Source organism: Loxodonta africana, chromosome 12, assembly GCF_030014295.1.
Source record: "Loxodonta africana isolate mLoxAfr1 chromosome 12, mLoxAfr1.hap2, whole genome shotgun sequence".
Taxonomy (NCBI): Eukaryota; Metazoa; Chordata; class Mammalia; order Proboscidea; family Elephantidae; genus Loxodonta; species Loxodonta africana.
In genome coordinates, this window is record NC_087353.1 from 95,819,316 (window position 1) to 95,844,359 (window position 25,044).

Here is a 25,044-nt window from a genome sequence, read left to right on the forward strand (position 1 = left end):
CATACTAATTAGAATCTTAAACAGGGAATAACAGCCCCTCTCTGAGAAGCAAGTAACAACCTAATTAAGATAATAGATAACTGAGTAGATAAAATGCTTAAGCCATTTGTTAGTCACAAATGGAAACAAGAGCCTCCTAAGACCATGCCAAAAAAGTGCAGTGGCATAAGCGAGAATTTCTTGAGCTGAAACAAAGGCCACAGCTGAGTACCCTGAAATGATGTTAAACCCTTCCCTTGAGATGAGAATGAGAAATGACAATGCCGACCATATACTGTGCTAATTCAGGCTCAGACACTGTGTTAAGCACTTCACAGATGTCAACCACCCTGTGGCAGGATCCGTGTTTAACTTCAACAGCACTCGATATTCTTTCTTTGGATCTAGTCAGAGAACCAGGTCTTCTGTCCCAGAGCTTAACAATCTTCTATTCTCATTAAGTATCTCAGCTCTCAGCAATGGGGGAAGGCTTCCCTTGACACCTAGGGAATTATTCGCTTCCTTCCCTTTGCTGCATCCTCATCCCACTGTTCTGAAATTATCTCCTTACTCCTTCTTACTCCTCAGTGAGTGCCTAAGGACGGGATCGTGTCTTCACGTTTGAAAGTCTACACCAACAGAACACAAATATCTCTGCATATATTTTATATGCCCATTGTCTTCAACCTTTGTTATGGATTTTATATATTAGTCCTTTAAACATCCATATTTATAACCTCGGTCCTCGGGCAGCATTTTGTTCTGTTGTACATACGGTCGCTCTAAGTCAGAACCAACTTGACAGCACCTAAGAAGAACAAATTTATAACCTCAGAATCTTTATCTAGTTGTGTGTGTGCATGTCTGCATATGTGTTCACCTCTCTACTCAACTTTTTTAAATTATTGTTTTAATTTTTAAGCTTTGCTTTCTAGGGGTTGCACTTAGATTAGCATAGCTTAGTGGTCAGTGAGTGATTTTTAGCAAATTAAATCCAGCAGCCTATAAAAAAGGAATATATATCAAGACCAAGTGAGATTTATCTTAAGAATGCAAGGTTGGGGTAACTTCTGAAAACCAATTAATGTAATACAGTAATAGAGTAAGGGACAAAAACCACATGAACATCTCAATAAACGCAGACGTTATTGTTGTTATCTGTCGTCGAGTTGGTTCCCACTCAGAGACTATACATACAACATAACAAAAAACTGCCCGGTCCTGCGCCAGTCTCACAATCATTGTTATGTTTGAGCACATTGTTGCAGCCACTATGTCAATCCATCTCATTGAGAGTCTTCCTCTTTTTTGCTGACCCTCTATCTTACCAAGCATGATGTCCTTCTCCAGGGATCGGTCTCTCCTAGTAACATGTCCAAAGTATGTGAGACAAAGTCTCACCATCCTCACTTCCAAGGAGCACTCTGGCTGTACTTCTTCCAAGACAGACTTGTTCATTCTTCTGAAGTCCATGGTATATTCAATATTCTTCGCCAACACTGTAATTCAAATGTGTCAATTCTTCTTCAGTCTTCTCATTCACTGTCCGACTTTCACATGCATATGTAGTGACTGAAAACATCATGGCTTGGGTCAGATGCACCTCAGTTCTCAAAGTGACATCTGTGGTTTTCAACACTTTAAAGTAAAGTCTTTTGCAGGAGATGTGCCCAATGCAATACGTCCTTTCATTTCTTTCTTTTTTTTTTCTTTTATGCGCCTGTCTAATCTTTGGATGAACGGTGAACCTCAGAAGTGACTTCACCACTGAGCTAAAAGGGTGTCCGGGGGCCATGCTCTTGGGATTTCTCCAGTCTGTCAGGCCAGAAAGTCTGGTTTTTGTGTGTGTGTGTGTGAGTTAGAATTTTGTTATACATTTTTCTCCAGCTCTGTACAGGACTCTGTATTGTGATCCCTGTCAAAGCAGTCAGTGGTGGTAGCTGGGCACCATCTAGCTGTGCTGGACTCAAGTCTGGTAGAGGCTGTGGTAGCTGTGGTACATTAGTCCTTTGGACTAATCTTTCCCTCGTGTCTTTGGTTTTCTTCATTTTCCCTTGCTCCCGATGGAGTGAGACCAGTGGAGTATTTTAGATAGCCACTCACAAGCTTTTAAGAACCCAGATGCTACTTACCAAAGTAGAATGTAGAACATTGTCTTTAAAAATAATGTTATGTCAATTGAGCTAGATGTTCCCCAAGACCATGATACCCATAGCCCTCAGCCGTTGTTTCATTTCTTGACTGCTACTTCCGTGAGCGTTGATTGTGGATCCAAGTAAAATGAAATCCTTGACAACTTCAGTATTTTCTCCATTTATCATGATGTTGGAAACCCTTGTGGTGTAGTGGTTAAGTACTACCACTGCTAACCAAAGGGTCAGCAGTTCGAATCTGCCAGGTGCTCCTTGGAAACTCTGTGGGGCAGTTCTACCCTGTCCTATAGGGTCACTATGAGTCGGAATCGACTCAACGGCACTGGGTTTGGTTTTCTGGTTTTATCATGATGTCGCTTATTGGTCTAATGCTGAGGGTTTTTGTTTTCTTTATGTTGAGGTGTAATCCGCCAGTAAATGCTTCAAGTCCTCTTAATTTTCAGCGAGTAAGGTTGTATCATCTGCATAACGCAAGTTGTTAATGAGTCTTCCTCCAATCCTGATGCCCCATTCTTCTTCATATAGTCCAGCTTCCCAGATTATTTGCTCTGCACACAGACTGAATAAGTATGGTAAATGGATACAATCGTGACACACACTTTTCCTGATTTTAAACCACACAGTCTCCCCTTGTTCTGTTCGAAAGACTGCCTCTTGATCTATGTACAGGTTCTGCATGAGCACAATTAAGTGTTCTGGAATTCTCATTCTTCGCAATGTTATCCATAATTTGTCATGACCCACACAATCGAATGCTTTTTCATAGTCAATAAAACACAGGTAAACATCTTTCTGGTATTCTCTGCTCTCAGCCAAGATCCATCTGACACCACCAATGATATCCCTCATTCCACATCCTTTTCTGAATCCAGCCTGAATTTCTGGCAGTTCCCTGTGTACTGCTGCAACTGTTTTTTAATTTTCTTCAGCAAAATTTTACTTGTGTGTGATATTAATAATATCGTTCAATAATTTCCGCATTCAGTTGGATCACTTTTCTTTGGAATGGACACAAAAACGGATCTCTTCCAGTTGGTTGGCCAAGTAAGCTGTCTTTCAAATTTCTTGGCATAGACGAGTAAGCACCTCCAGCGCTGCATTCCTTTGTTGAAACATTTCAATTGGTATTCCATCAATTCCTGAAGCCTTGTTTTTTGCCAATGCCTTCAGTGCAGCTTGGACTTCTTCCTTAAATACCATTGGTTCATGATCATATGTTACCTCCTGAAATGGCCGAATGTCAACTAATTCCTTTTGGTACAGTGACTCTGTGTATCCATTCCATCTTCTTTTGATGCTTCCTGTGTCATTCAATATTTTGCCCACAGAATGCTTCAAAATTGCAACTCGAGGCTTGAATCTTTTGTTCAGTTCTTTCAACTTAGGAAATGCCAAGCATTTTCTCCCTTTTGGTCTTCTAACTTCAGGTCTTTGCACGTTTCATTACAGTACTTTACTTTGTCTTCTCGAGCCACCCTTTGAAATCTTCTATTCAGCTCTTTTACTTATCATTTCTTCATTTTTGCTTTAGATTCTCTGCTTTTAAAAGCAAGTTTCAGAGTCTCTTCTGACATCCATTTTTGTCTTCTTTTTCTTTTCTGTCTTTTTACTGACCTTTTGTTTTCTTCATGTATGATATTCTTGATGTCATCCCACAATTCTGGTCTTCGGGCATTAGTGTTCAATGCACCAAATCTATTCTTAAAATGGTCTTCAAATTCAGGTGGGATATACTCAAGGGTCATATTTTTGCTTTCACGCACTTGTTTTAATTTTCTTCAGCTTCAGCTTGAGCTTGCATATGAGCAATTGATGGTCTGTTCCACAGTCGGCCCCGGGCCTTGTTCTGACTGATGACATTGAGCTTTTCCATCCATTCTTTCCACAGATATAATCTACTTGACTCCTGTGCTTTCCATTTGGTGAGGTCCATGTGTATAGTCACTGCTCTCATGTTGTTTAAAAAGGTATTTGCAACATACAAGTCATTGGTCTTGCAAAATTCTATCAAGCAATCTTCAGCGTTGCTTCTATGACCAAGGCTGTATTTTCCAACTACCGATCCTTCTTCTTTACATCCAGCTTTCACGTTCCAGTCACCAATACTTATCAATGCATCTCAGTTGCATGTTTGATCAAGTTAGGACTGCAGAAGATGGTAAAAATCTTCAATTTCCTCATCTTTGGTAATAGTGGTTGGTGCGAAAATTTGAATTAATAGTTGTATTAACTGGTCACCCTTGTAGATGCATGGATATTATCTTATCACTGACAGCATTTTACTTCAGGATAGAGCTTGAAAATTTTTTTTTTTTTTTGATGATGAATGTGACACCATTACTCTTCAATTTGTCATTTCTTGCACAATAAACTATATGATTATGTGATTCAAAATGACCAATGCCAGTCCATTTCAGCACACTTATGCCTAGAATATTGTTCTTTATGAGTTCCATTTCATTTTTGACAACTTCCAATTTTCCTAGATTCATACTTCATACATTTCACATTCTGGATATTAATGGATGTTTGCAGCTGTTCTTATTTTGAGTTGTGTCACATCAGCAAATGAAGGTTTCCAAAGCTTGGCTCCATCCACATCATTAAAGTTCACTCTACTTTGAGGAGGCAGCTCTTCCCCATACGTATTTCGAGTGCCTTCCAACCATAACTGAATGATGCACAAACACCAGAAGGTAAACTAGACAAATGGGATATTCTAACAAACACTTATGCTCATCAAAAGACTTCTTCGAAAGAGTAAAAAGAGAACTAACAGACTGGCAAAAAAAAATTGTGGCTACAACACATCTGACAAGAGTCTAATCTCTAAAGCCTATAGAATACCTCAAAACCTCAACAAGAAAAAGACAAATAATCCAATTTAAAAAATGGGCAAAGAACATGAATAAACACTTCTCCAAAGAAGACATTCAGGCATCTAACAGACACATGAGGAAATGCTCGAGATCACTAGCCATTAGAGAAATGCAAATCAAAACTACAATGAGATATCATCTCATCCCAACACTACTGGCACGAATCAAAAAAACAGAAAATAACAAATGTTGGAGAGGCTGCGAGGAGACTGGAACTCTTACGCACTGCTGGTAGTGCAACCACTATGGAAAACAATATGAGGCATCCTTAAAAAGCTAGAAATAGAAATATCATATAATCCAGCAATCCCACTCCTAGGAATATATCCCAGAGAGATAAGAGCCGTCACACGAATAGACATATGCATACCCATACGCATGCCCATTATTCACAGTAGCAAAAAGACAGAAACAACCTAAGCACCCATCAACACACAAATGGATAAACAAATTATGGTATATAAATACAATGGAATACTATTCAACAATAAAGAACAACAATGAATCCGTGAAACATCTCACAATGTGGATGAATCTGGACGGCATTATGCTGAATGAAATAAGTCAATCACAAAAGGCCAAATATTGTATGAAACCACTACTATAAAAACCCAAGAGAAGGTTTATACACAGAAAAAATGGTCACAAGGACGGGGAGGGGTGGGGAAGAGAAATCACTAACAAGACAGTAGACAACTATTAACTCTGGTGAAGGGAAAGACAACACACAATATTGGGGAAGTCAGCACGACTTGACCAAGGCAAAGACACAGATGCTTCCTAGACACATCTAAATACCTTGAGGGTCTGAGGTACTCGGGCTGAGGGCTGGGGACCATGGTCTCAGAGGACATCTAGGTCACCTGACATAACATAGTTCATAAAGAAAATGTTCTACATCCTACTTTGGTGAGTACCATCTGGGGTTTTAAAAGCTTGTGAGCAGCCATTTAAGACACATCTATTAGTTCCATCCCATCCAGGGCAAAGGAGAATGAAGAAAACCAAAGACACAAGGAAAATATTAGTCCAAAGGACTAATGGACCACATGAACCACAGCCTCCCCCAGCCTGAGCCCAGAAGAACTAGATGGTACCCGTCTACCATCACCGACTGCTCTGATAGGGATCACAACAGAGGGTCCCTGACAGACAGAAGAAAAATGTAGAACAAAATTCACAAAAAGAGACCAGACTCACTAGTCTGACAAAGACTGGAGGAACCCCTGAGACTATGGCCCCCAGACACCCTGGTAACTCAGGACTGAAGCCACTTCTGAAGTCTACCTTTTAGCCAAAGTTTAGACAGGCCTATAAATCAAACAATAACATACATGAGGATTGTGCTTCTTAGATCAAGTATACAAGACCAAACGAGCAATACCTGCCCAAAGGCAAAGATGAGAAGGCAGGAAGGGACAGAAAAACTGGACGAATGGACACAGGTAACCCAGGGTGGAAAGGGGGAGAGTGCTGACACATTGCCAGGATTGCAACCAATGTCACAAAACAATTTGTGTATAAATTTTTGAATGAGAAACTAATTTGCACTGTAAACTTTCATCTAAAGCACAATAAAATTTTTTTTAATTATTGAATTGTATGCTTAAAACAGGTCAATTTTACAGTATGTAAATTATACCTAAATAAAACCGTTTTTAAAAAAACACAGTAGATAAATTGTTTTAAAGTCATACCCCCCAGGGACAAGGCAAATGGGAGAGGAAATGACGGGGACTTTTTGGAATTTGGAAAGCATAAGGAAGAGCAGCATCTGGCTTAGCAGCGCTGAGAAAGTTCAAATTGGGAGAGCTGTAGAGCAATCTGATTTGCATGAAAGAAACTCAAAAAAAAAAAAAATCAAACCAGTTGCCATGGAGTTAATTGCCATGCATGACGACCCCACATGTGTCAGAGTAGAACTGTGCTCCATAGGGTTTCAATTACTATGACCTTTTGGAAGTAGATCTCCAGGCCATTCTTCCAAGGTGCCTTTGGATGGATTCAAACACCCAACCTTTCAGTAAGTAGCTGAGCACTTAGCCATCTGTGCCACCCAGGGACTCAGAAGCTCCAGAGGTATAAGAAATAGGTGGCACCAGGTATGCCTGGAAGTGGGAATGAAAAACTGAAAGCCTGTTTAAAACCTGTTCAAGAGGCCATGGTTGAACCACCAGGAGCTCTCCGCTTCTCCACTCAGTCAAGCTGTGAAGGCTGGAGAGGGTAAAACAAGGGGTTCTGGACTGGAGGACATCACACCAGGCTCAGGTAAGAGTGGAGTACATATGAAAACAAGGGTATTAAATAAAAGGTTACAAACTGTATGACGTAAACTTCCTAGCCCTCTTCTTCCATTCAGCTGTTTGCTGGCAGCCAAACAGGATGCTGGAAGAATCCTCTCTGTGAAATCCACAGAAAAACAACCTAAAGGTAGCGACATCAGTGGTCCACCATCAAAACAGCCCCACCATGCCACCTACAGAGAGGCCCGCCGTTGATAAGCCCAACTCACCTTTAGAACTTCTAATCAGCATTTTTGTCACCAAAGATCACCAGACATCTGGAGAAAGTCTCCAACACGAAGCCAAGGAAACAAAATTCACAAATAAAAAAAGCAGCTTAGAGGAAACAGACTAGTTGGGAAGATCAAAATTTCAAAGTGAAAAATACCACTGTCACGAATATTCTTTGAGAGATTAAAAAAAAAAAAAAGATATTGTATACATTAGACAAGAACAAGATGTTAAAAAGAAACATTCAGAAAAACAACAAGGGAAAAAAAAAAGCTCTTGGAAAATAAAATGACAATAGCACAAGTTATAAACTCAATCTAAGGGCTGGAAGATGAGGAAACTGCCTGGAAATTAGAGCAAAAAGACAAAGGAGAGAGACTGGGAAAGAAAAGATACAAAAATAATATGTCAGTCTGGGAGATCCTGAACCTGAATGATACAGTATCAAAAGAAATCATGGAGGGAATATAACCAATTTCTTAGAACCGAAGGACGTAAGTTTTTAACTAAAGGGCCTAACAAAAGCCTAACACAGAGGATGAAAACATATCCCACCAAGATAAATATTGTGAATTTTCAGAACATAACTAGGTGTTGGGAAGGGTAAAGAGATTTTATACATTTCTAGAGGGAGGAAAAAGGACAGATTAAGGACAAAGTATCGATAATTAGAATGTGTTCCAACTACTCACAGAGCCGTTGGAAATTGGAAGAAAATGAACCAATGCTTTCAAAATTCTAGGAAAGAAATTCATTTTTATTCCAGAACTCTATACTCAGCTAAACTTGTAATCAAGCATGAATGTAGAATAAAGATCTTTTTAGACTTATAACGTTTGAAACAATTTTACCTCTCACCTACGCTTTTGCAGAAAGCTACCTGAGATGTGCTACTGAAACGAGGGAGTAATTCTAGCACAAAGAAGAAGTTGAAACAAGAAAAAGGCGAAGAAGAACAGAACAGAGGGATCCTCTGAACAGTAGGCTTTGGGAACAGTTACCCAGGCTTAAGTGAGGCAGAAGGCTCTAAGAAGCTGAAATTGTTAAAATATCCAATATATCTGAACGTCTTGAAAAGAGTTAACTGACAGAGTTTCGGAATACTCATTTACTTAAAAGAACCAAGAAGCAGAGAGAACAAACAAAACCAACAGTGATTGAAAGTAGAACAAAAAAGGAAAGTGATGTTCATCGATATGAATCCTCAGTTGTGAAAAGTTGAACGCTGTCATAAAAATGTAAATATTGATTATTAATCTAACCAAAATTATGATAGGACTATATCGGGAGGAAGGTCCCTGGGTGGCACAAGTGGTTTGCTCTCAGCTACTAACCTAAAGATTGGTGGCTCAAACCCACCCAGGGGTGCCACAGAAGAAAGGCCTGGCAATCTACTTCCATAAAGATTACAGCCAAGAAAACCCTATGGAGCAGTTCTGCTCTCTCACACGGGGTTGCCCTGAGTCCGAGTCAACTTGGTGGCAACAGGTTTCTGGTTTTTATAATGGGAGAATGGGGGATGGGAACTGGAGATTTTGAAGGAGGCAGAGTGAAAAGAGTTAAACTGTCATCCTCCATGGTGAGCAGTCATTACATAATGCCTTAAATTTAAGAAATCAGGATGTAGTAGAATAAATTTGTTATTTAAAAATATGGAATTAAATACCAAAATGAAATAGTTTGCAGTTGGGAGTAGTTGCCTCTGAGGCAAGGAAAACTGGAGAGAAGAGAAGGCCGGTGCAGGGAACTGCTACGGTTTTCTGTTAGTTTTTGTTTTTAATTAGCAATGAGAATGTATTGCTTTAACCGTATACATATATAAATTTGGCAAAAATAAGTAAAAGTTTTTAAATGTAAATACTTTCCAATTCACCGAATGAATGAGTGAATGAACACGCACGCATGATGTAGATGTCATCAATTCCCAGATGCACTTTTTAACGTCTTTGAAACTGGGAAGCAGTCTACATTCATGTAGAATGTCAGCCAAGCAGCAGCTGTGATGTGAGACCCTAGGTGTTGTTCCTGTGAGCCAAAGTTCTATAACTGCAGCCTTTCTGTCAAGTAAGGACCATTTAAGGAATGAATATGCATTCTGGTTGTTATCTGTAAACCTGCAGAATGAGTGCCAAGGCTTGGAAGGAAATCCCAGGGACAATGTGAAGCACTCTTTTAAGGAATGCTGCATCAGAGGAGGAGCCAACATGGCGTTCTGGACAGAAGCACCATGCCATCCCTCTGCAGCAAAGACCCGAAAAAACTAAGTAAAACAGATACAAACATCAATCCCAGAACCTGAGTATTGAATGAAGGAACAAAGAACTCAATCAAGCACCGAATGGAAGAAGAAACTGACAGAGAACACGGAGAGCTATGGAGTGGAGGTCCCCTTGCAGCTAATGTGGCACGGATTCACCATCTTGGACTACAGCCACCAAGGAACACAGAAAGGGAGTATGCGAAGGCAACTTCGCTAAGCTCCCAACAGGAAACAAAGCACCCGGTAACCAGGGATATACACTTTCCCAATCACCACCCTTCTTCTTTGTACAAGGCCTCCACCACTTTCCAACAAGCCACAGTGTCGCTCAGCTGGAGAAACACCAGCTCACTGCCGCTGGATTTGCCATCTTGGACCTCAGCCACCAAAGACTGTGGACAGGAAGTACAAGAAGGCAACATCAAGGAGCTCCCAACAGGAGATAGAGGACCCAGTAACCAGGGATACACACTTTCCCACCCCCATCCTTCTTCCCTCTACCCAGCCTTCGCCGCTTTCCAACCAAGTGGCAATACTAATCTCAGATAGACTTTAAAACAAAATCACCCTAAAAGACAAGGAAGGACATCATATAAAGATTAAAGGGACAAGACATAACAATAATAAATATCTACACACCCAATAACATGGCTTCAAAATACATAAACAAACTCTAACAGCACGGAAAAGAGAAATTGACAGTAATAGTAGGAGACTGCAACACACCACTCTCAGTAAAGGACAGAACATCTAGAAAGAAACTCAACAAAAATACAGAAGATCTAAAGGCTACAATCAACCAGCTTGACTTCATAGACACACACAGAACGCTCCACCCAACAACAGCAAAGTACACATTCTTTTCCAATGCATATGGAACTTTCTCCAGAATAGACCACATCTTAGGCTACAAAGCAACCCTCAACAAAATCCAAAACCCTGAGCATCTTCCCTGATCACAATGCCATAAAACTAGAAATTAATAACAGGACAACCAAGGGAAAAATCAAATACATGAAACTGAATAATACCTTGTTTAAAAACCACTAGGTATAGAAGAAATCAAAGATGAACTCCAAAAATTCCAAGAATGAAAACACATCAAACCGAAACCTGTGGAACACAGCAAAGACAGTGCTCAGAGGTCAAATTACAGCAATAAATGCACACATCAAAAAAGAAGGGACAAAAATCAAAACATTAGCTATACAATGTGAATAGAAGGAAAATAGCAAGAGAAGCCCACAGCCATCAGAATAAAAGAAATAGTAAAGATCAGAGCAGAAATAAATGAAATAGAGAACAGAAAAACAATAGAAAGAATCAACAAAACCAAAAGTTGGTTCTTTGAAAGGATCAACAAAATCAACAACCCACTGGCCAAACTGACAAAAGAAAAACAGGAGAGGATGCAAATAACCCAAATAAGAAAATGAAATGGGGGATATTACAACAGACCCAAATGACATAAAAAGGATCAAAACAGAGTACTACAAAAAACTATACTTCAACAAATTTAAAAACCTAGAGGAAATGGACAAATTTCTAGAAACACACTAACCACCTAAACTAACACAAACTGAGGTCAAAAATCTGAGCAGAGAAGAGATTGAAAAGGTAATTTAAAAAACTCCGAACAACATCAACAAAAAAAGCCCTGGCCCAGGTGGCTTCTTTGGAGAATTCTACCAAACATTCAGAGAGCTTGCACCAGTACTACTAAAACTAGTTCAGAACATAGATAAGGAAGGGATACTTCTAAATTCATTCTCTTAAGCCAGCATAACCCTGATACCAAGCCAGGTAAAGACACCACAAAAAAAGAAAATTACAGACAAATATCTCCCATGAATATACATGCAAAAATTCTCAATAAAATTCTAGCCAATAGAATTCGGCATCATCGAAAAAAAAAAAATACACCACGACAAGTGGCATTCACACTAGCTATGCAAGGATGGTTAAATATTAAAAAAAAAATCAACATAATCCACCACATAAATAAAACAGAGAAAAAAATCACGATCACCTCAATCAATGCAGAAGAGGCATTCAATAGTGTCCAACACCCATTCCTCCTGAAAACTCTCAATAAAATAGGTATAGAAGGGAAATTCCTCAACATAACAAAGGGCATCTATACAAAACCAACAACCAACATCATCTGAATAGAAAGAGCCTGAGAAGAGGAACAAGACAAGGATGCCCTTTACCACCACTCCTATTTAACACTGTGCTTGAAGTCCTAGCTAGAGCAGTAAGGCAAGAAAAAGAAACAAAGGGCATCCAAATTGGTAAGAAAGAAGTAAAACTATCACTATTTGCGAATGATATGATACGATACATAAAGAACTCAGAGGACTCCACAAGAAAACTACTGGAACTAATAATAGATTCAGCAGAGGAGCAGGATACAAAATACACATACGAAAATCAGTTCAATTTCTATACAACAATAAAGAGAACTACAAAAAGAAAATCAGGAAACCAATACCATTTATAATAGCCCCCTCCCCCCCCAAAAAATAAAATACTCTGGAGTAAATCTAACCAGGGACATAAAAGACCTACACAAAGAAAACCACAAAACACTACAGCAAGATTCCAAAAGAGAACTACATAAATGGAAAAACATACCATGCTCATGGATAGGTGGACTCAACATTGTGAAAATGTCAATTCTACCCAAAGCAATCTACAAATACAATGCAATCCCGACCCAAATACCAACAGCATTCTTTAAAGAGATGGAAAAACTACTCACCAACTTTATACGGAAGGGGAAGAGGCCTCGAATAAGTTAAAGCACTACTGAAGAAGAAGAATAAAGTAGGAGGACCTGCATTACCTAACCTCAGAACCCACTGTACAGCTAAGGTCACTGAAAGAGCACAGTACTCATACAGTGACAGATACATGACCATTGGAGCAGAATCGAGAACTCAGATATAAATCCATCCATCTACAGTCACCTGATCTTTGACAAAGGTCCAAAGTCCATTAAATGGGGAAAAGGGAGTCTTTTTAACAAATGGTGCTGGCAAAACAGGATGTCCATCTGTAAAACAATAAAACAGGACTCATACCTCACACCATACCCAAAAGCTAACTCAAAATGAATCAAAGACCTTAATATAAAACCACAAGCTATAAAGATTATAAAAGAAAAAATAGGGTCAACGCTAAAGCCTTAATACACGGCATAAGTAGGACACAAACCATATTTAACAATACAAAAACACCAGAAGAGAAGTTAGATAACTGGGATCTTCTAACAATTAAACACTTATGCTCATCAAAAGACTTCACCAAAAGAGTGAAAACAGAATCTACGGACTGGGAAAAAATTTTTGGCTGTGACAAATCCAACAAAGGTCTAATCTCTAAAATCTACAGGAAAATCCAACACCTCTACAACCAAAAAGACAAATAATCCAATTAAAAAAATGGGCAAAGGATACAAACAGACACTTCACCAGAGAAAACATTCAGGCAGCTAAAAGACACGAGGAAATGCTCGCAATCACTTGCCATTAGAGAAATGCAAATCAAAACTACAATGAGATACCATCTCACCCCAACATTACTGGCACTAATCAAAAAAAAAAAAGAAAATAACAAATGTTGAAGAGGCTGTGGGGAGACTGGAAGGAACTCTTATGGACTACTGGTGGGAATGTAAAATTGTACAACCATTTTGGAAAATGATATGGCGCTTCCTTAAAAAGCTAGAAATAGAAATACCATACGATTGAGCTATCCCACTCCTAGGAATATACCCTACAGAAATAAGAGCCATCACACAAATAGACACATACACACCCATGTTCACTGCAACATTATCCACAGTAGCAAAAAGATGGAAACCACCTAAGTGCCCAACAAAAAATGAATGGATAAACAAACTGTGGTACATATATACAATGGAACACTATGCAATGATAAAGAACAATGATCAATCTGCAAAACACCTCACACAACATGGATGAATCTGGAGGGCCTCATGCTGAGTGAAGTAAGTCAATCACAAAAGGACAAATACTGTATGAGTCCACTATTATAAAAACTCATGAAAAGGTTTACACACAAAAAGAAACAATCTTTGATGGTTACCAGGGAGAGGAGGGGTGGGGAGGGAAAAACACTAACTAGACAATAGGTAAGCAGTAACTTTGGTGATGGATAAGACAGTACACAACACTGGGGATGCCACCACAACTTCACCAACACAAGGCCATAGAAGCTTCATAGGCACATCCAAACTCCCTGAGGTACCAAATTACTAGGCTGAGGGCTAGGGACCATGGTCTTGGGGGACATCCAGCTTAATGGGCATAACATAGTTTATAAAGAAAATGTTAATGTTCTACACTCTACTTTGGTGAGTAGCACCTGGGGTCTTAAAAGCTTGTGAGTAGCCATCTAAGATACTTCACTGGTCCCACCCTGTCTGCAGCAAGGGAGAATGAAGAAAACCAAAGACACAAGGGAAAGATTAGTCCAAAGGACTAAGGGGCCACAACTACCACAAGCCTCCACCAGACTGAGTCCAGCACAACTAGACAGTGCCCAGCTACCACCACCGACTGCTCTGACAGGGATCATAATAGAGAGTCCTGGACAGAGCTGGGGAAAAATGTAGAACAAAATTCTAAATCACAGAAAAAGAACAGACTTACTGGTCTGATAGAGACTGGAGAGTATGGCCCCCAGAGACCATTATAGCTCATTAATGAAGTCACTCATGAGGCTCACCCTTCAGCCAAATATTAGACAGGCCCATAAAATAAAATGAGATTAAATGGACACGGCAGCCCAGGGGCAAGGATGAGAAGGCAGGAGGGGACAGGAAAGCAGGTAATGAGGAACCCAAAACTGAGAAGGGGAGACTGTTGACATATCATGTGGTTGACAACCAATGTCACAAAACAATATGTGTATTAATTGTTTAATGAGAAACTAATTTGCTCTGTAAACCTTGATCTAAAGTACAATTTAAAAAAATGAAAGAAAAAAAAAAAAAGAAATGCTGCATCTGCAATACTTTTGAGAGCACAGAAGATGCCACTGTGTGGAAAATATGGACGCTGGCGGCTCAGAGCTGAAAAGTGCGATAACATGAAGAGTTAGACTCTGGATTTACTTTACTCATATTTTTCTTTATATATATGCACAAAACTAATACCAGCTAAAATCCATGTCTAAATGTATCTTTAAATTTATTAGAGGTCTTTCAGTAAGTACAAAAATAGAAATCTAAGGTAAAAAGAAAGCACCCTGTCATTAAAAACGTAGTGTTTTGTTGTTGTTGTTTCATATTAGTGGTAAGTAAATATTACTAACCTTATGATCAATGACATCTTTTATTTGGTAAAATACAGTTATACAGGAATGTGTATTGCAAAATAGTTCCTAAAACCAAACCCAATGCTGTCAAGTTGATTTCGACTCATAGCTACCCTGAAGGACAGAGCAGAGCTCCACCATAGGGTTTCCAAGGAGCACCTGGTAGTTTCAAACTGTCAACCTTTTGATTAGCAGCCATAGCTCTTAACTACTATGCCACCAAGGTTTCCTAGTGCTTTCAAAACATGCACTGCCTAATCCACACCATGGAATATTATATAACTATTAAAAAGTATGAATGAGAACTACAGTCAATGGCATAGAGAAACTTCTGAAGAGGGACTGGCAAGAAAAGCAAACTACCAAAAACTAAGTATGTGATTCCATTTTTTTAAAAATAAACTTTGACAAAAAAAAACCCCACAAATCTGTACATATGTCTGTGTATATGCTTAAGGAGTTCTGTGAGTATTATATAAACATAGGAAAAATACAGAAGGCCACTGTGGTAGGCAGAATTCTAAGAGGGCCACTATGATCTCTGCCCCATGGTACCACTCTCATGATTATGTCACATGAAAAAATAAACTTTGCAGATGTAATTAAGGTTATCAGTCAGTTGCCCTTAAGACAGGGAGATTATCCAGGTGAGCCTAACATAGTCACACAAGGTCCTCAGAAGCAGAAAATTTCCTCCAGCTGGTCACAGACAAGAAAGAGTGATTAGAAGTTTGAGAGGGTTTGATGTGAAGGAAGTTCTCCTTTGCTGAGTTGGGAGGGGACCACAGGACCACAGGACAAAGACCTGAGAGCAAGCTCTAGGAGCTGAGAGTCGTCCCTGGTCAGGAGTCAGCAAAAATGAAACAAAGCAAAAAAACCAAAAAATGGAAACTTCATTCGTACAACTCCAAGAAACTGAATTTTGCCATCAACCACCCAAGCACTTGAAAGGGCTGTAGCCCTGGTTGACATCTTGACTGTAGCCATGTGAGACCTGTGCAAAGAATCTACCAGACCCGTGGAAACTGTGAGATAACAAAAGGGTATTGTTTTAAGCTGCTAAATTTGTGGTAATTTGTTTCACTGTAGTATACACTAATACAGGCTTTACAACCTGGAAATGGGGTGCTGCTGTAACAAACACATAAACTGTGGAATTTGTTTTAGACTCGGACAGTGAGTAGTGGTAAAAAAAAAAAAAAAAAGGAGCATGGTAGAAAAAGACTAGACTGCCTTGAACAGAGTGTTAGTGTTAGTTAGAAATGTGAACGGTAAAGATGCTGCCGGTGAGGGCTCAGAAGGAAGTGAGGAGCGTTAAAAAGAAATTTTAAATCATCTTAGTGAAAGCCTAATTTGATATGAACAGACTGTTAGTACTAATCTAGATTTTAACCATGCTGCCAGTGAAGGCTCACAAGGAAGTAAGGAACATGTTGGAAACTGGACAAAGGAGGATCCTTATTAAGTGATGGTGGCAGAATGCGTATAGAAAACGTGTTCTGTAACTATGTAGAAAGCAGAACTTATAAGGAATTAAACTAAATATAAAACTAAAGAGATTTCCAAGAAAAATGATGAAGGTGCTTTCTGGTTTCTTCTTGCTGTTTACAGTAAGATGCAAGAGTAGAGAAATAAATTGAAGGGAGAACTGTTAAACAAAAACGAACAGGGCTGGATGACTGAAAATTCTCAGCCTCTCCAGATGACAAAAGATGCTGAAAGTCAGAGACGGCTGCTGAAAGTGTGGCCTGGAGGAAGGCTGAGTGTGTGACTGCCTTTGTGGAAATCTTGGGAAGATCAAAAGGTCAAGTCCTCAGCCACACAAAAGATTACAGTGTCTCCTAGATTTTCTTGATCAAATCAGAGGACCTCTAGAAAGGTTAAGAATACTGTTCTTCAGCCATCTTAGCAAAAGCCAAACATAGAAGGCATTATCTCTGAAAGATCTGTAATGTAGCTTTTATCTGGTGGAATGAACTTCTGTGAAGTCATGCAAGACCCACAAGGTTCTTGAGAAAATTACATCAGTAGAAACACTGCCAGCTTAGACGGAAAGACAGAGTACAAAGTGAAAGGAGGCTACTATGGGCAGCAGACTGATAAAACTACTCAACTGCAAACACATGATACCTTTCATGAGCGCGGAAGGATGACTCAGAGGGCGGAATCAAGAGCCCCAGAGAACAGAATCAAGAGCCCAGAGGGCAGAGCTGAGAGATTACTCCTAGACCTTGAAATCCTTGCTATGTGGTGGCAGAATGCATATAGAATGCTAGGTTTCAAAACTGCTTTGGACTAGTAACTCCTTTTTATCCTGCATTTTTTCCCCTTTTTGAACAGAATGCCTATAACTGCCACCCTATTCCTGTCTCACCACTGTATGCTGGGAGTGCTGGGAGCACACGCTTTTCTCTTTAGTTTCATAAGTCCAGAAAAGGAGAGAAATTGTGCCCCAAGAGTTGTATTTAATAGATTATTCACTGATGCCTCATCCACACGTGAGTAAGATGATGAGATTTTGAATTTGAGTGAAGACTGTAACAGGATGAGACTTTGGGAAACTGTGGGATGAGGTAAATGTATTTTGCATGTGGGGCAGATGTAGATTGTTGGAGCCCAGAAGACTGTGGTAGACAGAATTCCAGGACAACTCCCAATGACACTCTCTCGTATAAGCTCTTCTTCTTGAGTGTGGGTGGAACCTGTGAACATGATGAATGAGATATCACTCCCATGATTATGTCTTACTATATGGCAAAGAGATTTTTGTAAATGTAATTGTTTACTAAATGTAATTAAGTTACAAAATTAATAATTAATTTTGTAAATGTAATTAAGTTGAGGGTAATCAAAATGGAAATTATCCAAGTGGGCCTAACCTAATCCCATGAGCCCTTTAAAAGCAGACAGGAAGTCAAATGTTCAAAGCACAAGGGGATTTGACATACCATTGCTGGCTCAAGATGCAGGAAGTCCCGTGGAAAGGATATGAAAGCAACCTCTAGTTGCTGAGAACAGCCCCCAGTTGACAGCCAGCAAGGAACTGAATTCTCCCAACAACGAGTTCGGCATTCTGGACAAGGCTACGAGCCCAGAAACTGTGGCCACCCTGAGGGCTAAGGGGGGTCAGTAAGTTGAAGCACATCAGTGCCGCACGGCATGATGGCAGAGAAGCCCTGCTCTAGGGAACATACCAATGAGGGGAACTTGATCATACAGTATGGGCACGCCAACTTTACTTGTTGTTGTATGCTGTTGAGTCAATTCCGACTCATAGCAACCCTATAGGACAGAGTAGAACTGCTCCATAGGGTTTCCTAGGCTGTAATCTTTACAGGAGTAATCAACAGGTCTTTTCTCCCATGCAGTTAGCTGGTGGATCTGAACCACAGACCTTTCGGTAAGCAGCCAAGTGCTTAACCATTGCGCCACAAGGTTCCTTCCAACTTTACTAGATAACACCACACTATTTACCCAAGCGGTCAAAACAATTTGCAGTCTCAATGGTAGAGTTCTCACTGCTCCTTCTCACCAAACCTAAGTATTGTTGGACTTTTAAATTTTTGTAAAAAAAAAAAATCTCTCTCTCTCTGTGGTCTTAATTTGTATTTATCTTATGACTAATGAGATTGAGCATCTTTCTGTGTAATAAGGCCATTTCTAAATCCTCCTCTGTGAAATGTCTGCAATTTTTTTGGCTCATCTTTTATTGGGTCGCTTAGAAAAAAAATTTTTTTTAATACTTTTTAACAGATTTTTTTTTTCCAGTCTTAATATACTTTGGATAGTAATCCTCTGTCAATTTTATGTATTACAAATCTCTTCTCCCAGCTTGTGGGCCATTTTTCACTTTATGTTGTCATTTGACAAATACAATCTCTTAATTGTGTCAATCTCTTCCTTTATAAACTGTTTTGTGCCTAGTTGGGAAATTCTTCCCTATGCTATTTCTTATTAATTTCTAACAATTGTTGGGTGGAGGGTTCTATAATAACGCCCACTAGATCAGGGATGCCAAACCATGGCTAGGGAGGGAGAAATGTTTACATATTGTCTGTGGCTGCTTTCAACCTACAAAGGCAAAGCTGAGTCTCTGCAACACAGACAATGTGCCCTTGCAACACTGAAAATATTCACTACTTGGCCCTTTACAGAAAAAGTTTGCCAACCCCTGCACTTGGTTATGGTGTTCAAAAATTATTTCCCTGAAAGAGCCACATAAACCAGATACTCCATCAGCCTGAGATCAGAAGAACTAGATAGATGGTGCCTGGCTACCACCAATCACTGCCCTGACAGGGAAAACAACAGAGAATCCCTGATGGGGCAGGGGAACAGTGGGATGCAGACCTCAGATTCTCGTAAAAAGACCAGGCTTAATGGTCTGACTAAGACTAAAGGGACCCTGGAGGACATGGTTGCCTGACCCTTTGTTAGCCCAAGATTGGAACCATTCCCAAAGCCAACTCTCCAGGCAGAAACTGGACTGGACTGGACTGGACTGGACTGGACTGGACTGGACTGGACTGGACTACAAGATAGATAATGATACTGGTGAGGAGTGAGCCTCTTGGCTCAAGTAGACATATGAGACTATGTGGGCAGCTCCTGTCTGGAGGCAAGATGAGAAGGCAGGAGCTGGTGGAATGGACTGGGGGAATAAAGGTGAAGAGGAGGAGTGTGCTGTCTCATTATGTGGACAGCAGCTAGAAGTACACAGCAAGGTGTGTATAACTTTTTGTATGAGAGACCGACTCGATTTGTAAGCTTTCACTTACAGCACAATAAATAATTTTAAAAAATTCTGTTTCCCTATGTTTTGTCTCCTTGATACCAATTAAAGAGCTGTTTTAAAATCTCCTATAATAATGATCAATTTGGCATTTCTGTACATTTGTCCTTTGTTATTTTACATTGAAGCTAATTTATTGAGTGTAAACAAGCTTTGAATTGTCCTATTTTTCTGGTGCATTCTTTCTTCTGTCATGAATGCAGTAGCCCTTTTCATCCCTGGTCATTGTTTTAGCCTTGAAATCTGTTTAAATGATGTTACTATACTGGCTTTCTTTTCATTAGCATATCTTTTTCCATGCTTTTACTTTTCTGTCCTTTCATTTTGGGTGTGTCTCGTAAATAAAACAGCATACAGCTGAACATTGTTTTTCCATGGAGTTGGACAATCTGTCTTTTAATCAGGAAGTTTGGTTCATTTACTGTGGTGACGAATATATTTGGTTTCATTTCTACTGCCTTAGATTGTATTTTCTATCCTATTCTTTCTATGCACCCCCCCCCCTTCTTTCTTGCCTTCTTTTGGGTTAAGATTTATTAATTCCATTTTTTACTTTTATTGAAGTCATAGTCCTTTCAGTGTTTTCTTTTAACATTACAGCATGCATTCTCGACTTCAGAAAATCAAAAAGCACACCAGCGTCTCCACCCTCCTCCTGAACAATGTAAATTTTCTTTTTTTTTTTTACGGATGTGTAAACTCTATCGCCCACCCTCCTGATTTGTTCTTGTCCAGTATTTTAGTTCTGCTTTGTTTGTGCGGTGTTTATTTTTATTGTGTTTTTGATGGAGAAATACGCCACCTGTTTTCAAAATAGTACCTGAAAAACACAACTGAGTACAAATACTATAAAACAAAGCAAACTCCAGTCATGAGACACTACGTACATCAAAAGAAAGAAAGAAAGCCCAATACTTAGGTAATGAAAAATAGAATTAAAAAGTTCCGAGTTTCCAGCTTGGAAAAACAGGTTCAGTTACATGAAAAGTTTATAAACTAAATCCCCCCTCCCCTCCATGTGAAACCAAATGACAAAGCTAGATTTGTGCATGGCAATTTCAATCTGACACCACAGCTACTACTCAAAATGCACAGATACTTTGCATACTTCACCTGATCTTATCGAGGCAGAAGGGCAGAGGCACCGCACAGGGCAGAGATGAAGGGAATGGAAGTAGCATATACTAGACATCAGAAAGTAATGGTAGAAAGCAAGCCTCAATTACTGCGGAACCTAAAAGGAAAAAGGCGATTTTCCAACTTTGGGAAATTCATCTAGAAGGACAGGGGAAGAGTTTAAGTAACTGCAGTTTACTATGAAAGACACACGAGCGGCAGAAAGAAACGCAGTGGAGGACAGGGGGTTAGAACCAGGTTAGTTAGAAAACTGTGTGAAGACAGCTGGGTACACATTAAGGAAAATGAAGTTTTCAGTCATCTGCATTCACCTACATTTCCTAAAGATGGATGTTCTGCTGCCTACTTACGATCTTTCATTTTTAAAAAGCTAATTTCTAACCTTCTGATAGGCTAAAACAATGGCGTAGAAAGCTAACACGCGACAAGCGCTTGCCAGAAAATTTTTTTTGTATGATTCTACACATAAAATTGACTAATTACGGTAAGCCATGTAAAAATAAAAATTGGTTTAAAATTCTTAGATTACCTTTTTGCCTACATGTTTAAAATTGGAAATTAACTTTATTACAAGCAGTTCTGTGGAGGGTACAAAACTTCTATATGCAGAGATAAAAATGGCCACTCAAGATGCACAACATGTTTCATGGGCATCACTTTTAGTAAAGGTTTAGTAAAGTATTAGCCATGCAGTCAAAATGTACCGCTGTGTGCCACGTGGCCACACGATTGTTGGTTTCAAATCAGTTAGGAAAATACTAGCATTCTCGTTTTTCCTTTTTATGAAACAATACACAGGCATACCTTTTGCATACAGGCAAGGAGAGAAAGGGGAGGCAAAAAGCTTTTTTGTTTTAAGATGAATGATTTAAGATGAATGAAGGACAAGAGAACTTAGAGTTCTGTTAGCTCAAAGAAACATTCACTGTTTGATCACTGATTGTATACCTCAGAAACAATTCTATAAATGAAGCCAATGTATCATGTCTTAATCATGTCCCATTGAAACCAACCCCTAATTATTCTTTCCATGTCAAATAAATACGCTAGGAGCTGACATTTCAAGGTTAAGCCACCTCACTGGGACTGAACTAGGTGTTCTTTTACGCTTCCTCTGAAGTATAACACACCACTGCACAATGGTATCCAATTTGAAGGTTAATAGTGAAGAAAAGTCTTCAGGAAAAAAAAAATAAAGTTCATCAAGCCGAAAAATCCAAAACTAGTTCTACTTTCTAATAAAAAACGTACATAGAAGTGCATCATTGATATAAGGAATTCTTATACAAGCCTGTATTGCGAATTTTCCAAACAATCCATCAAAGATAAATCCAGTCCAGATGTCAGTCATGTGTACAAATATAGCTGGAGGGGTTTTCTCTCTTCTCTTGTAAGGGCAGTAGTCCTTTCAAATAGTTAAGGAAACTCCTGTCGACACGTTAATAATCGGACACATTAATAACAGTAATCATAGCTGCACATACTAACCTGGACTTCAGATCAAGACTAGCCCAAAAAGGAAGTTACCAAATGAACCTGAACCCATTTTGAGTCATGCCTAGTCTGACACCCTCCACCCTACTTTCTTAGCATTTGAAGACAACAGAATGAGTTGGCAGATGTTAGTTATGGACCTTGAGGTTGTTATCAGTTCTATTTCAGCTTTATTGAATTCTTGATAACAGAGACAGGATTAGCAGGGAGAGCAGGGATATCAGGAAGGTCTATACCGGATGCTTTCTGAGATGCCAACAGCCAAGCCACTGTCGGTACAGTTTCTAATTGGGCTGCACCTGTCCTTTTATTAAGCTGTTCTTCTGTTTTGGTTTTCTTGGTCTTTTCTTCTTTTCGAGGGGAGAAGGTTCTCTAGACTCCTATGATAGGATTAGGTATTTTTGTTGCTGCGTTTCCTGAAGGTCTCGGGGGATGGGTTATCAGACGTGTTGAAGAAACAACTCTGGCAACTGTGGCCCTTGGTGGCGGAGAGATGGCTGGTTGTGCAGTATTTTGAAGAATGCTTTCACTTAAAAAACTCCCCGAGCTTTCACTGGAATTGCCTTGTGGCATGGAAACCTCAGTAGCCTGAATGTTGGTCACAGATGCTGCCATTACAACTGGGCCAGGACTGCCCCTGCCCTGAGAGCTGCCTGTCAATGGACTGGTCTTCACACTGCTGGTAGATGAAGACACAGACAAGCTGTCATCACTGTCCACAGACAATTCAAGGCTGCTGTCATTCAGGGCTGTCAATTTGATGCCTTCTGCTGAACGTGTTTTCTTTTTCTGAAGCACATGATTAGGTAGGAGCTGATAAAGTTCCCTTCTCCTTAAGTGCACTGCATCAATTTTCATATCCATCTCAAACATCTTGCTGTTTATCGCTTGCCTATAAACTGTATCAGTGAAAGACTGAATATCATAGGTGAGATCAATACTGAGAGTTTCAGAATTTTCTGGTTTTTTCAACACTAACCCGATCACCCACATTGTACGAAATTCATCCTTGTCAGGATTTTCCTTGGGTGATGGAAATGACTGGGGGTTCACATGTGCCAGGGTAATGAATTCATTCTTCTCCAAGCTTCCAACCAGAATTCGGATTTTTGATTCCACCAAGCCCACCCATTCTAGATGTTGTTTTTCTGTTGGCGCACTTGCTAGAAGTACAATATAATGCTTGTACTTTTGAAAGAAGTTCGGAGCTTCAAAAAGCTTGGACCACTCTGCCTTACTCAGCAAAATTTCATGTGTGATAGCAAGCCCTTGTTTAAACTCCTCAATCATGACCATCCGTGTTGAAACAGACACGTTGTAAGTGGAGTTCTGCTGTGGATATGCTGGTGTAATTATAGGCATAAGATGGTACCTATCACTGGGGTTGACCCTTGGGTCCCATACAGGCAAATTAAGATTCCGTTCTTCAGGCTCTTTCAATAGCACTGGATTTGGCCATTCCCATTCAGAAAATACCAAGAAAAATTTACGGACAAGAGTTGATGCTACTGCATTTGGATAAAGCTGGCAAGTTCTTGCAACTAACATAGCCCAAGAAACACCTCCAAGGAAACCTAATATATTGGAATAGATATTGTGGCATTTGGCCCACAATTTGATAGCTCTCAGAGTTAACCTGAAGTTGTCAATGTTTGGTACTAAGTGTAAAATTTCATCGGTTACCCGGCAACCGTTAAGACTTCTTATGCATCTAATATCTAAATTTTTAAGCAGACTGTCATCTCTCAGGTCCAAATCTTCTGGAATAGTCTGCAGTGCTAATCTTGCGAACAAAATATCAATCTCTATCCCATCAAAACATAGTTTGATAACTGGTACAAATGCCTCTTCAACAGCCCTTAAATCTTTTACTTCTTCATGTAGTTTCAATTTATCATAGAATGAGGTGAAAAAGTCACTTCGGTCAACATGTCTTGGTGCAACACACAACGCATCAATATCGGCCCCTTTTGTATGGACTCCTAATCTGTATGATCCAAATGTGAAAATCTTTCCTCCAACACTTTCAATAACAGGCTGTGGAAGGTTCTTGCTCTCGCTGATTTCCCGTATCCACTCCTTTACCAGGTTATTTAATTTTTCCAAAATTAAAATCCTGCGCTGCAGTTCCTCTTCCTCTTCAAAAACCCCGAAGGGCTTCAGGGTTTCAATTAATTTCTGGGTAAGTATGCAGTCAGTCTCCTTGGGGGCTGCTAAACTGATCGGGGAAGAGAGGCCATAGTGCTTCTGGGGCGACGATGTCTGTGGTGGGCCCTGAGTGCTGACTGCAAACGGCATCATCACTGGCGCCGGACCCGCCGGGGCGCTGCCCCCGCCACCGCGCCCCCCGCGGTGGCCGCCCGGGTCATGATCCGCCGAGGCGGGACGGGCGGCCTGCTCTTGGCCAGTCTGACTGCTCCCGCACCGCTCCCGTCGCTTCAAGCGCGTAGCCTCCTTCCCCTTCGTCCCAACATGGCGCCCCGGCCCCGCC

The 25,044-nt window shown here is 40.0% G+C and overlaps 2 protein-coding genes across 2 annotated transcripts in view; both read right to left on the reverse strand.

Annotated features, from left to right (window-relative positions):
• The window catches only part of RADIL (Rap associating with DIL domain), a 69,755-nt gene that overhangs the window by 37,771 nt on the left and 6,940 nt on the right, over positions 1 to 25,044 (reverse strand). The window lies entirely within an intron of this gene.
• PAPOLB (poly(A) polymerase beta) lies at positions 19,614 to 25,008 on the reverse strand. The gene is given in 2 exon segments (XM_023555942.2): positions 19,614 to 22,978; positions 22,980 to 25,008. Coding segments are annotated over 2 exon segments (1,920 nt in total). The 5' UTR covers positions 24,855 to 25,008; the 3' UTR covers positions 19,614 to 22,933.